General features: G+C 52.3%; 4 protein-coding genes across 4 annotated transcripts; 2 read left to right on the forward strand and 2 right to left on the reverse strand.

Moving 5' to 3' along the window:
* Window positions 1-411: 411 nt before the first annotated feature.
* A1O1_08636 (uncharacterized protein) lies at window positions 412-1,402 on the forward strand (the record flags this gene model as incomplete). Its single annotated transcript, XM_007729495.1, has 2 exons — window positions 412-1,255; window positions 1,311-1,402. The coding sequence occupies 2 exons, from the start codon at window positions 412-414 to the stop codon at window positions 1,400-1,402; spliced, it is 936 nt and encodes a 311-aa protein (XP_007727685.1).
* Window positions 1,403-5,558: 4,156 nt separating this feature from the next.
* Window positions 5,559-6,765, forward strand: A1O1_08637 (uncharacterized protein; the record flags this gene model as incomplete). The annotated part of the gene is made up of 2 exons (XM_007729496.1): window positions 5,559-6,372; window positions 6,425-6,765. The coding sequence occupies 2 exons, from the start codon at window positions 5,559-5,561 to the stop codon at window positions 6,763-6,765; spliced, it is 1,155 nt and encodes a 384-aa protein (XP_007727686.1).
* Window positions 6,766-8,759: 1,994 nt separating this feature from the next.
* Window positions 8,760-10,733, reverse strand: A1O1_08638 (uncharacterized protein; the record flags this gene model as incomplete). The annotated part of the gene is made up of 6 exons (XM_007729497.1): window positions 8,760-9,058; window positions 9,194-9,744; window positions 9,823-9,957; window positions 10,045-10,160; window positions 10,238-10,333; window positions 10,413-10,733. 6 exons carry the CDS (start codon window positions 10,731-10,733, stop codon window positions 8,760-8,762), a joined length of 1,518 nt encoding a protein of 505 aa, XP_007727687.1.
* Window positions 10,734-12,206: 1,473 nt separating this feature from the next.
* On the reverse strand, window positions 12,207-13,550 carry A1O1_08639 (uncharacterized protein; the record flags this gene model as incomplete). The annotated part of the gene is made up of 2 exons (XM_007729498.1): window positions 12,207-13,221; window positions 13,288-13,550. The coding sequence occupies 2 exons, from the start codon at window positions 13,548-13,550 to the stop codon at window positions 12,207-12,209; spliced, it is 1,278 nt and encodes a 425-aa protein (XP_007727688.1).
* Between the last annotated feature and the right edge of the window lie 360 nt (window positions 13,551-13,910).

Genomic DNA, 13,910 nt, shown 5'->3' on the forward strand with positions numbered 1-13,910 from the left:
TTGTATCCGTAGAGTTTTCCGAACGACATTTTGAATGAGATTCAGCAAGTTTGTGGACGATGAATGTTGTTGGTAATGTTGTTCGTCTCAGCACTGGCAGTTGGAGGTTTCAAGACGAAATATTTTGCACTGGCGGTGGCAGTAAGAAATCCGCAGGCTGAGGCTTGGCGCGCAGGCAGTTCAACGTGAAGTTCAAGTTGGACTCGGACTTCAGTTCGTTGGCACGGGAGAAGCTCAGCTTTGAATTTGTCCCTGATCCATCTCCAACAGCTCCCATCCCATTGAGCCGCCGATTGAACACGATTGAACACCACAGAGCATCACGCCATCTGGTGTCTCTTTTTCGTGCCAGATGCTGTCTCTCTAATCGCCGTCCGGTCTCTGCTGATTCCTTCGACTTGCTCGCACAAAATGTCACCGCCTACGGTGCGAGCGTTTCCATCTGCCATCTCCTGGACGTGTCGTCAATGTCGCATCAACAGCGTCCAGTTGCAAGCTCGCCAAACATCTCTTCGAACAGTGGTGCCCCGGCAGAACTTTTCTACGACCAAATCACCTCAAGCGGATGTTCAAATCCGCGCCGCACCCGAGCTAGATCTCAAAGATCCCAATGCTATCCCAGCCCGAATCATCCCAGCATCACCTTCATACTTTACCGCCTCCCCTGTCTTCAATGACCATGTCCTGCTCCTGCAGTCTCTTGTCAAGAAGCATGCGTCACTACCTCTAGCTCCTCCAAATCAGACACCACGAGCGGTGTGGTTGAAGCTCACTCAATATCGCAGTACGATCGGCGAAAAGATTGCTGCTTCCAAATACTCGAAGGTGCTGGATCTTCTTACGCGATTGAACAAGATCCACCCGAGAGTTCGGCCTAGAGAGGTGAAGCAGGTGCTGGATAGATTTCGACGTCCAGGCTCGGAGGAGCTTCAGACGAGCAAAACAGGCAAGATTGACGAATATGGACGGTCTATTGGCGTGGGGCGAAGGAAGGAAGCTACGGCAAAGGTGTACCTTGTCGAGGGCACAGGCGAAGTCCTGGTCAATGGGCGGAGCATTGTGCAAATGTTCCCTCGCATACACGACAGGGAGAGCGCGCTGTGGTCGCTGAAAATCACCGAGAGATTGAACAAGTACAATGTTTTTGCGCTCGTCTCAGGAGGCGGAGTTACGGGCCAGGCAGAGTCGATCACTTTGGCACTGGCCAAGGCCCTGCTGATACACGAACCGGCTCTCAAACCGGCTCTTCGACGAGGTAAGCGAAATCGGTCCCATTTGTACATTTTGTCGGTAACTAATTGTCAATGCAGCTGGCTGTATCACGTCCGATCTGAGACGTGTCGAACGGAAGAAGCCAGGCCGACTAAAGGCTCGAAAGAGGCCGACTTGGGTCAAACGGTGAGAGGTCGAGATACAAAATTGGTACTTGTGGTCTGTACTTCAATATCAAATTTTCCTTGCATACCAGGCAAGCTTCGTCCCACATCTGAAGGTCGTCTGATTGCTACGTGCTGTGCATTTGAGCGGACACTTCGGTCTCATCTTGCTGGTTCTGTGATACGGGTTAGTGGGTGGTTCGTGATCCTACTTTGAGGGTCGGGTCTTGACCGCGTTACTATTTGTCTCCTGTTATAAGACGAGTGTCTTCCAACTAGCCCAGACTGGCTTTGCATTCTGCATGAAAGGACCAGCCGTTTTGGGCGATTTGAAGGGACGTATCAGCCCTGTGGGTGCGTTGCACAGTCTTACATCCAATGGCCCTGGGCCGGAAAGAGTTCAGTCTCTGCGGAACTCGAATGCCATTGCAGCTCACGTGCTCCGCTTGATGCTCCTCTGACTTCCACTCCGACAACTTGACAGCAGGCTCCCTTTGTTACTGCAGCATGCCGTGTCACACACACTATCCCACCACACCGTTCATCTTTTGATCCCGACTATGTTGATCTGACAACAACCGGAGGGAGTCTCCCTGAATACATCACGCAAATCTGCAAAATGTACGCGGAACGGTTCTAGTACGATGCGTCTGCCCAAGAAAAAAGATCCCTCCGGTATACACTATCTTGAAAACCCCCAGGAGCTTGACTGATCGTGCATAGGGTTGCTTAAATCGTCTTCCAGGCAATCAAAAGCATTGCGAGCTCGCCCAGCCCGAATCTATACGTCGGCATAAAATATCTACATTCGGAGACGGCCAAAGCATCCCCTTTGTCCGCTTAGTGGTACCGTTGCTGCACCGTCCTCTGCCCTTGCATAACGGTCGAAGCCCTGTAACGGCGAACCCGTCGACCTCTCAAAAAGATCCTAGAGGAAGAAGAGATCAGTCAGAATTGAGATCCCATATAGGGTATGGCGCGTAAAAGTTGATATTGAAATTGTAGGCTCTGATCCAACAGGAAACAGGCTTTGAAAAGCGGACCATACAGCCGGACAAGCCATGGTCAATCGCAATCGAGGACGCAGCCATTGATTGTGAGAGAGCAGTGCGGTCACTCCGCGCATGAAGACATAAATTTACGTGAATTCGTCGGTTTGGGGGTCCCCCAGCGACAGTGGGCCTGGCTGTGACATTGATAGCTCTTGCATCAGAGAAGGGTTGTGGCGCTGACTCTCTGGTAAGTCTTATAAGCCACGACAGCGTGGTCTCCTGGGGTCGAGGGAAAACATCGCCCAAACGACCGCATCTGAAACGCGAGTTCAAGCCACAGAGAACCCACAAGCCTTCAATCTGGAGTTGTGGGCAAAGCACGCCATCAGCCACCTCAGGGCACAGGTCGGTACTTATGCCGCGTGGATGGGATTGGTTTCCTGGTGTGTACCATAAAATGAGACTACCTCACCGTGATTGATGATCTTGCAAGCTTACTACAGAGTTACCGGTCATCTACGGACTCGGTTACGGAGAGCCTCCGGCCCTAGACTGCCCAGGAACCGGATGTGAAACAAACGAATGCTGCAGGACTCCTGGTTCCCACTGCGCTACCGTTGCACGGGCATTTTCGATGTATCTGAGATTATGTCAAAGACATCATTGGTGTAAGAGATCAAGGACGACAGTGGGCTGGAAGCAAGTACAGGGAGCCCAACCAAGGCCGACCGGGGCGGGAAAGTGGCAGCAGGAGTCTTCGCATTGCATTCAATTTCTGAGACACAAACCACAGATGCAAGTCCGGAGGTACATTTGATATGCCCATCGACAAACCGACACTGGACAGAATCAGCAGCTGAACCAGATGACAGGTCAGACATGGGATTCGCGCAGCAGCGCCGTCCGACAAGACTGCGCACGTTGTCCACCATTTTAGCTGACATCTCTCTCGCCAGATCTTTGGGACTTTGGATCGATGCAACTCGCTGCCATCCGACTGGCTCGGCTCGCCAGAGCCTCAAGACGCCAGGCACAGCTGTCAGGTATGGGTCGGCGTTAGGGAACACATGGAGCCACCACCTTCCTGGCCTACTAGGACTCGACTAGTAGCGGGCGTCGAAATTCCAACAGTACGTACACGACGCGCAATGCTTCTGTAAGATTGTTCGGCGGGACAATGAGGAGGAGGAGGAGTCTTGCCCGGTCGGTCTCTTAGACCCTGGTGACCAAGCCAGAGCAGCCACTTTGCATTTGCAGACAGCGACACATGCGTCCCAGAGGCACTGACTGACATGATGACATTCGACAATGTACGGAATGCGCAGTTCCAATTGTTGGCAAAGCAATCATCAAACTTTCCATCCGCGTCAGTTCATATGAGACAGTGCATAATTACACCACCGCACCGCACCACAGCTGAAGGTGGATCGATCTTCCAACTGAACGATGCGGGCTTCTAGGCGCGCTGGGGGCTTTCCGTCAACTACTTGAGCTTTGAGACAGCCGATCCCCGGCACATCAGCCGCTAGGTCTGCCCCGACGGGGAAGCCAGATTGGTCTAGCAGTACCTGGGATGGAAATCGCCTTCAGCCCTTGCTTGGTCCAACATTCGGGCGCCACACTCTAAATCTCGCCTGGCGCACCGGCAGATGCTGCCCATGGCAGACTACTCATGCAAGCCATGTCGGACCAGTGGTTAGCCAGCTGGCCTGCCGACGACGAAGCACCACCGGGAGGAGGCCTCGACAAGCCCTGAAAGTGCCTGAGCGGTCCTCGAACAACGAATTGACTGGGATGGTGGCAGACTCGCCATGTCCGTGTCCATTCAGATGCTCGATGCCCGCTTTTACCATTGAACCTCCATCGTTGAAGCGCGTTCCACTCGCGTTCGACGGTACCAAAGCAAGATAGTCTCGCCTCTTCATCAGCACCCTTGATCCGTGGGGCACAGCGGCAGAGTTAGACTGGCCAGCGCCAATGCGCAAGTGACAGCTTGATTCTGATGCCCTTCCCTTCCTTGGACCAAACGATCATTGACTGTGCCAGTTCATGCCCAAACCCTCGACGGGCAGGCTGACCACTGAAGAAAGAACATTATTGGGTTCACCCCCCGGGCACTGTCCCTCCTGTGGCGCTGCCCACATGAGAAGACTTTTCCCTGCCGGTTAGACAAGCCCTCTGTCTGCTTGCTTTGCTAGAAGCATTACTCGCCCGCGTCTGGAGGAGTCCGAGTCTCGTTTGTTGACGTACCAGGAACCAGATGACCAGCGATCATGGCTATTCCTGCTACGCTTCATTGACGCCAGTCCCCATCGAGTCGCGCTGGCCAAAGTGTCCGGTCTTGTCGTGTCGTGTGTACTTCCCACCCGCCATCGCAGCTGCACCTCTAGACCTTTTGTATACGTTCATGTCCCTCAACAACTCCCAAAGGTATCTACTTCTGCTTCTTCTCCTGCTACTCTGTTCACCGAACGCTCCTTTTATTTCCCTTTGTGCAGTCCTTACATCGGTATTTCTGTGTTTGTGTCGTGCTAGCACTTCCATTGAAACTCGGTCCATCCACTCACCACTCACATCCCACCCCACCACCATCCTTGCGACGACGCATTTCTTCTTTTGCGGGAACTCCGACAACGCTTCCTTTGAGTTTGTGACGGCTTGACCAGTTGCCGACGCATCTTGACCTAGGTCGCTGGGATTCACGGCGTGCTGGGTGGACATCTAGCACGACGACCCGTGCCTGAAGACACCGATCGCTTGCGACTTCGAGGCCTCGTTGGAGGAAGGTTCGAGGCCCAGGCCCTCGACGGAGGCTGACGATTTCACGTCCGCTACGGAAGGCGGCAGCTTCAGATCTTATTCAGACTCTTTCTGCCCTTCTCCCTTTCTGCGCTACCAAATCGAGGAGCTTCCAGATATCTTTGCATATTCCTACTGCCCATCCTCGGGTCAAGGCTCGCCCAATAACTACGAGCGCTGCTTCTCTCACAGACACGACGCCGATCCTCTTTCGTGTACGGCTCGAACGACTGTATGAGGGGACCAGGTTTGGCAAGAGAGACAGGAGGCAAGAAAACAAGAGAGACGTCTGTACCTCCGGGTCCGGCACACCGAGACAAGACCCTTCTGGGCCCGGAATTCCTGTGTTCTCGTCAGACTGGCGTCGACGGACGAGATCAGCTTTCCTTAAATGGACGGCGGTGACCGTCGGCGTTCGCAATATGGACAGCCATACCAGACGCCGGCGCAGTCGCGGTCTCTGCCAGGACAGTCGGCTGGGGCGCCCACCAGTGACAGGTATTCGCAACCGTCGACACCAGCGAGGAGCGATATTGGCAGGTCTCCGATAACGCGACCCTATCTCCCTGGATATCCCGGTTATGGGTATGCGGAGCAGCAGTACGGCAGCTCGCAGATGCAGGGCAGTAGTCCGATGCAAGGGATCGAAATGCAGTATTCACCAGCCTATCTTCAAGACCCCTCCAGACAGCAACCAGTGCAAGCATCACCCTCACAACAGCAACAGTCGCAATATGCCCAATATACGCCAGGGGCGATGCTTCCCCCGGCTGCGCCTCAATCTCTCTACGACAGTATCCCGTTTCAACAGCGGCAGACCGCGATTGAGGTGATGGCGAGTCAATTTGCGGTTCCACAATATATGCCTTCCAGCGAACAGACTGGTTCCTCACACTATTTGACATCGCAAGCAGAAGCGAGCGGTTATACACCGGTGGCCGTGACCCGGCCTTCGTTGCCACAAACCTACGGCACCGGGGCGGTAGACTTCTCCGGATTGGAACAACAACAACAACAACAACAACAAGATGCCGCAGAAGCGAGCGGTCAGGCTGTCACTCAGACGGCTCTTGACGAGAGTCTTAGGGAGTATCAGCAGCAGCTCAGGTCCATCTATGATGCCATCATCGCAGGGAGGGTTACGGAAGCCAGCGAGAAACTGTTGGCGGTATCTCGCTGGCTAGTCAGCTCTGTCACTACCCTAGGTATGTGCGACAGTAGAGACAAGCGACACTTGGGTACTGACTCATATTACAGGACTACATCACGATGACGAGGCCAGGCATGCAGAGCGACTTGAAGTTTGGAGGGAGTTCAATCTCGCATGGGAGGCGCTTGGGCAGAAGCAGAAGGATATCACCGAAGAAGCGCTGAGGACAGCCCGGTCACCCAGCGATATCCTTTCAGTCGACATCATCACCAGCCTGATGGATGATTTGGTTGGAATGTGTGATCAACTTGAGCAATATGGTCTTGTCGACTACGAAATGGGCATCTGGGAAGAACAGATCACACACATCTTTACTGTGTGCCTTGATCTTCTGTCCCGCAATGAGACACCGACTCAAATGGGCCTGGCTCAAGCTGGACCAAGCTGAGGAAGAAAAGAAGATAGGGGGTGTGACAACCTCACTTATATTTCGGGCGACGACTCGACTCCACGGTAATGGTTCGACGGTTTGCAACTTTTTCGATTATGTTACGGCACGGGTTATTGCTTGATGACGATCCCTTTTCTGCATGATGTACGATCTGTATGACTACACGTTTATGGGTTCTGCGCGGCATGATTGATGTACGACTACGGACTACGATACTCGAGAGCATGGGACTCGGAGACACTGCCTTGGAATGAAAAGCAAGTCTTGTGCTGTTTGTTTTTGGAAATGGTGGATGAGGGTTCGGCTTTCTTTTTTTCTCTCTCTTGCCTTCAGCATACAATGTTGGTATAGAAGGAGCAGGAGGCAATAGGTATGCAATCTGTACAACGACTGCATCCTACTCGGCTGGTACTTTTTTTCGGGTATTCGTCATCTCTTGTGGCTGTGGTAAGGGAGTGAGAGTGGGAGAGAGTTGTGGTCAAAGAACGGGAGGCTTCTGGTGTTTGTGACCTTTGAGAAGGACCGACAGCTCCATCTACCCTTTGCCCTTGTTTGTGAAAGGCAGGGAGGGTTGTTGTCTGTAATGGAGCAGCGTCCAACGTCCGGCCCCTTGACTCGACGACCGTTGTACTGTACTCAGTGCCCCCGATACACTGCAAGCCAACACTCCAACAGGGTTTTGAGTTAGGTACTGCCTTCCTCTTACTCTTCCTCTTTTCTGGGCCGGGGGCGTCATCTTCCAGCAAGCAAAACCTGATGGATAGATAGATCCGTGGACCTATGCGGGAACTTTCCAGGAACCTTCCATGAAAGCGACCCGGGTGAAGGTGAACGCAAAGTTACCTCCATATCCACACTTCCAGTGTCATGAATCATCATTGAGAGTCAATGTTCCACCATCAAGCCTCAAGAGCATCGTCCCCCAAAGTTTCAAACTCTACATCCGCACTGTATTGTATGTATCTTCCGCGCGGACGCCGAGTCGCCGACGTTGGATACAACCTCAGCTGTTCAAGGTCCTCCATACCTACCTTACCTACCTATACAAAGTTAGATACTACTTACTATAGCACCCCGTCATCACATAGGACCATTTTCTCTTCTTTCCTTTCCATTCTCTCCCAGGGGGTAAACCAGACACCTTCGAACAAGTCAGATCACGCGTCGAGCGACCTCCTTTTTTGCATCTCAACAATGTCAAGCATCCACTTTCAATCTTCTCCTTTGAATCTTGCGAAGGGCTTCCCCGTCTTCAGACCCCTGCAGTCGGCTTATTTCTTTCCACGCTCACTCGTTGGCAGCTTCAGCTGTAGAATTCTTCAATAGGACTATCAAGTTATCAATATCAATATCAATATCAAGATCGACCTGTACCTTTCAAGGTCCCTAAAATGCGAAGTGACCCGGTGGGTCCAACACTGCCAGTGCCATCGCCATCGGTACTTACCTATCCAGATCGTTAAATAGGGGGAACGGCTCCATCCACAGCCTGTCTTTTTGATATAACTATCTTTTGCTCAAAGCCATAGGAACTGTAGATCAGAGAGAACCTCTCGAATTGGCAATTTCAAAAGAAAAGGAAAAAAGGGGGGTGCCGCTGTCGTGGATGAGGTTGGTCCAATATGGTTTGTACTTGACCGAGGCAAGTATCAAGTATCAAATATCAAGTATCAGTATCAGTATCACAGAGGTCGAGTCGTCGACTCCTCTCTCTCTGATATTAGCTGGTAAGGTCTATGACAACCATCTCGTCTAAATCTAATCGTCCTCTTCGTCCGGCCAATGGGGTTTCTGTCCCATGAAACAGACCATTCTTCTATTTTTCTCTATTCCTCCCCACCAAAGATGCAGTATCAATAAAAGGAAATCTATCATGTCGTGTTTCCTTTCTTTTCGACAATTCGTTTCTCTCTCTGTCTCCCTCTCTTCTCTCTGCCTCTCAATTCCAGCGTCACAACTTCACAACTTCACAACTTCACAACTTCACAACTTCACAACTTCACATCTTCGCCTGTAAAGACTCCTCCCTCCTTGTTCGCCTTGATCCTCAACTTCCGCACCTTTTGAATATCATTCTCGTTCTTCCGGGTCAGATACCAGGTCCAGCAGTTGGCGAGCCAGCTGGCGCCGATGGTGCCCGCGCAGATGGCGAAGGAGGTTTTGTAGCCGTTGTGGGCGTATTTCGACTGGAACAGCTGCGGGCCGACGACGCCGCCGACCTGGCCGATGCAGGATTGGAAAGCAAGGGTGAATGCCGCGCCGGTGGAGCCTTTGAGACTTGCGGAACGCCCTGAAGAAATGAAAAATGTTAATGGATGTCGACATTGGGAAAATGCTACCGAATGTTGTTTTTGTTTCGGTTCTTCTTTTCGGAGGATGGTTCGAGCAAAATCATGCTGGGGAGGGGGACGAGATCCAAACTTACAAGCCCAGAATGGAATGAAATAGACAGAGTAGAACATAGTCCCGAAGATACATGCGATATAGGTGGCGGTGCGGGGCACGTCGAAGCACAAGACCAGGAAAAACGCAAACGCTCCGGCGCAGATGAACATGGCGAACTCGGGTCGGGTCAGGTACGCTCTTGACAGGAACCAACCGGCGAAGATGATGGAGAGCACGCTGGCCGCCGCGGGGGGGATGTTCAGCAATTGGTTTCGCGGAAGACCGGCGAAGCCCAAGTTGGTGGTGACGGTCGGGAGTTGCCATTGTAGACCATATCCGCCCAGGTTCATGAGGATCTGCGACAGACAGAAGGCATAAGTTCGAGGGTCCTTCAGCGAGTCCAGGACTTCGGATTTCTTGAACGCCGGGTCGTCGGTGCGAGGGGCGTTCTCGGTGAGTCGGAGTTCAAGGTATTCTTGTTCGCGCGGCGTGAGCCACTTCGAGGATCGCGGCGATTTGGGATAGTCCGGTAGCACGAAAAACACGACGACGGAGAATAAAATGGTGTAGATCCCTTCGAGCAGATAGACCCTATTTCGAACGAAATCGAGAGCGTCATGTCAGTTGTCTGAACTGGGGAAATAAATGAGAAGCACTGTCACGACTTACCATTGCCAGGCGCTCATGCCACACATGCCGTTCATATACGAGATGCCATATGCGATTATAGAACCGATGACACCGGAGCAGTTCTGGAATCCAAACATCCACATGATCGGCTTTCCCATCTCGTCGCTTCGGTACCTGGACGACAGGCCAATCAGTCTCTAGTCAACATGTGTTGGACGAGGGACAGGATGGGAGGGGAGCATAGACGGGAGGGACGCCTACCAGCCAGCCAGTTGAGCTGCCAAGCCTGGGAACATTCCCGCTTCCATCATTCCGAGGAAGAATCGACAGGCGTAGAGACCCTCTTTGTTGCGCACGGCGGCGTGGCAGGCAAGGACCTGGTTGGCGAACAGTGTTAGTATGACATGCGACACAAGAGGACTTTTGGAATCCTCCTCGTCAGGGTAAAACCTACTATGCCCCAAGAGCCGATGATGCGAGACTGCCAGATCCGAGGAGTCATCCTCTTGAGCATGAGGTTGGAAGGAACTTCGAACACGATATACGAGATCTGGATGTTGATGTTGATCGTCAGTCAGGGCCGCGAGGTGAGGGTATTCAAGCCACCAAAGGGAGGGTGTGTCACGTACAAAGTAGATGGATTGCACCCAATTGTATTGATCCGCTGTCATGTTCAACTCAACCATGATGTTGCGCGGTTGACCGACTTGTAGAACCTTGACGGTCGCCGCGTTGGTATAGTCGATGTTCTTGAGGATGTACATCATGCCGATAAGCAGGAGGAATCGCTTGTCGACTTTGCGCATGATTCTTCGGTCATCTTCGGCGGTGAACGACGAGAGGAATGCTTCCCTGTCCGTCAACGAGGAGGAGGAGGATCGTATCGCTTTCTGTTCCGCAGTGATGCCGCCCTCCTCGGCTTTCGAGTCTGAATAGGGTTCGATAGCCATGGCCGGTAGAGTGAACTTCAAGTTGCTGGATGTCCAAGATAGAAATGAAAACAGGACCAGCGACACCTGTCTGTCTGGGAAAACGGAACTCGGCCTCGAACTAGACAGGATTATTGGTCTCGTTGGTGCGGCAGTCCACGGTCTTATGCAAGATCTCGTGTAGAACAAGGGGAGCGTTCCCGGTTCCTGGGCCTTGATCGAACGCCTCCCCAGGTCTCTGGGTCATTATTAACTTCTGGGCAGAGCGCCAACAAGCACTGGTCAACAAGACGCAATCCGGCATCATTGAAAAAATTGGCGTGCGCGCCCCTTTCCGTCTCGTCGATGTGACTTGATCTTCAAAAGGATAAGCAACTGGCTATGGAGCTTGGTCGACATTGACCCAGCTGTTAGACTGGATGTCGAAAAAGGCAAGCCAGGGACCAGCGCATCGTTCAGATGGCGTGCTCGGGGACTCCAGCCAGTGCAGAAGGATTCATTCGGGGGAGCATCCCAAATAACGACGAAAACGCGTCATTACAAAACATGCGTAACGATAACGATGGCACCATTCGACTCACCTGGAAATCCTCTGTAGGCTTGCAAACGTCCAAGGACGCTAGCGCACGTCTCAAATGATGCCATACAAGGAGGAGAGACCCAAGCTGCCAAAAGTGTGGGGTGGGAAGGCCGTCCGGCGTCCAGTACATATCCGTTGTTATCTGTCACAGACTCACACGGCGAGGGAGAGAGCGCTTCGTTGCCGGAGAATTCCTCTCTGGTCGCCGCGCATGGAGACCGTGCTAAGAGCAGCGGTGTTGTCAGGATTCATGGGAAACACTGCATGTTGCCCTGGGTGGATGAATCGGACCTGGTTCGAGTATGCTATCTTTGAACGGGGATTTTCAGCACTCACCCCGTATACCGGGCCCTCCACGTGAGTGGGCTCAGGCTCAGGCCAACACAACTGATTAGCCACTGGCAATGGACATGTTCGGGGTGCCAATCTAGCATGATACCGCCATGCTGGTATTGATGTGAGGATATCAAATCCTTCATCAGCACAGGCCAAGGTTAGGAAGGGCAACTTGGCAGTCTGCGCACAAGGGCCAGATGGAGCTGATTGAACGTGGAAGATAACCTCGTCGATCTGACAGGATCCCAGTAGAGATCGAACATGCAAACCCTATCTTACGACCAGATGATCTCCCGTCTAGATGTAATATATTGACGTCGTCGACATCCTCAAAACAGTTGATGGTTGCTACGAAATCTGGACAGTCGTCGAGGCTGGGCTTGAAATTCGAGCACCAAACGGGCAAGTCACGTGGTGGTCACGTGGTGGTCACGTGACAAGGCTGGCTCTCAGGTTCAGATACAAAGGAAAGGTCGACATCAGGAGAATGCCCGAGACTCGATATTGCCCGGTCTATTTTTGCTGTTCTATATCATCCCATTGACCCATGCCAAATGCAGTAAATATCTATCCACGTCTCAAGGAATTCTGACCACCACCCTGCCTCCACTCACCTCGCCTCGTCTCATGCTGTCCAATGCCTGATTCACGGCGCCAAACCCTTCCGAAACACCCAATATGCTGGGCGGCACCAAGAGTCCTCTAGACAGTAACCGCTCTAACCATAACATCAGGGCCTCGCCCAGCTCGGGTACCTCATGGAACAATTTAATCGGCATGTTGTGGAACGAGACGTTTGCTGGAGGTGAGCTCTTCGGGAGACCTGTCAGGCCGATAAGATGCGCGGATTCAGGTGTGGCCGTTGATACATCAGGCTCGTCCTCAGTTGCATAATGCTGCTGTAGACATTCTAGCAAATGTCCCGCTGTTTCCCGTCCCACGGTATCGATGGCAAACCGAAGTCGCTTGCCCGTAGCCGATCGGACAATTTCAATGGCGCGCTGAGGATCATGGTTGTCAACGACAATGTCTGGTCTCGTGATGTTGTTCGTCGCCATTTTGACAGCATGTTTCCGAACATCGACAACGCTGATGGTCCTCAGCCCAGCAAGTCGGGCTATCTGATTGAGCATGAAAGCGCTGGTCGACGAACCTCCCCAGATGGCAAGCCAGTCCCCTTTCTGGATCCGCGATTCCTTGTCTATTCCGTGTAGACATTCATCTCTGACGTCCTCTGGCAAACGCGAGGGATCAATCTGTCTCACCATTGACAGCAAATCAGGTCCGTCCGCAATGGTTGAAAAGTCAAGCCCTGCACAAACTCCCAAACAAAGAGCTGCCGCTACGAAAGCAACGCCCAGGGCAGACCCGGCTTCAGGCGAGACGCTAGGAGGAAGGCGAGCCGCGTTGAAGTCTGTGGCGACAACATATTCTTGGTAAGCGGCTTTGCGAAGATCTCTGTAATCTGTTGAGATGACAATGGCCTTGTCACCAGGCTTGAAGCGCGACCTTCGCTTCGGACTGATAGCGACTTCTCCCACCAACTCCCGACCTGAGATATAGGGTAATTCAGGAATACCAAAGTTGAAATCTCTAAGTGGCGTAAGCATCCGTGGTTAGAATTGATGTTTTTTCAGGGCAAAGGGGCATGCTGCTTACGGTGCTTTCCAATCGATGGGATTCAAGCCAATAACCAAATTCCGAACCAGAAACTCGCGATTCCCATCAAGTGAAGGGGTTGGATGATCCGAGACTTCGACATACGGCTCCCTTGGACCACGAAGCAACAGTGCGCGTTGGTGAGGGGTAACCTTGGACGGCCTGGAGGAAACCTTTTCGGTATCTTGGTAAATAACCTGGACAGCGCTGTCCTTCGAAGGAGGCGAGCTCCCTACGACATTGAAATAATGCAGCACGCCCATGACCGATATAAAAGCAGTATATATCAGGCTCAAAAGCAAGATTTGAAAGATGCTGGAGAGGATGGTAAAGGCCCTAGATCAACAAGGTACCTCGCCTCGCTAACGAAGGGGGATGCGTAACATCGGAAGAGGGCAGATGTCGTGCTGCCAACCCGGCTCTCTCCAGGATTTTTGTCTTGTAATGACAACAACTGCATTGTGTTTTGCTGTCCGCTGTCTTTGTTTAGGCCAAGTAGTCTGTGACCCTCTGTCAAATGGCAGATCCAAGCAGTTTTGGGACCGTTATCTATGGTGTGCTCGAAGGTTGAAATTGCATCAGAGACCTTACCGAAATGGTGGATCTTCGAACATGAGAGTTCG

Source organism: Capronia coronata (genome assembly GCF_000585585.1).
Source record: "Capronia coronata CBS 617.96 chromosome Unknown acBCG-supercont1.8, whole genome shotgun sequence".
NCBI classification, from domain to species: domain Eukaryota; kingdom Fungi; phylum Ascomycota; class Eurotiomycetes; order Chaetothyriales; family Herpotrichiellaceae; genus Capronia; species Capronia coronata.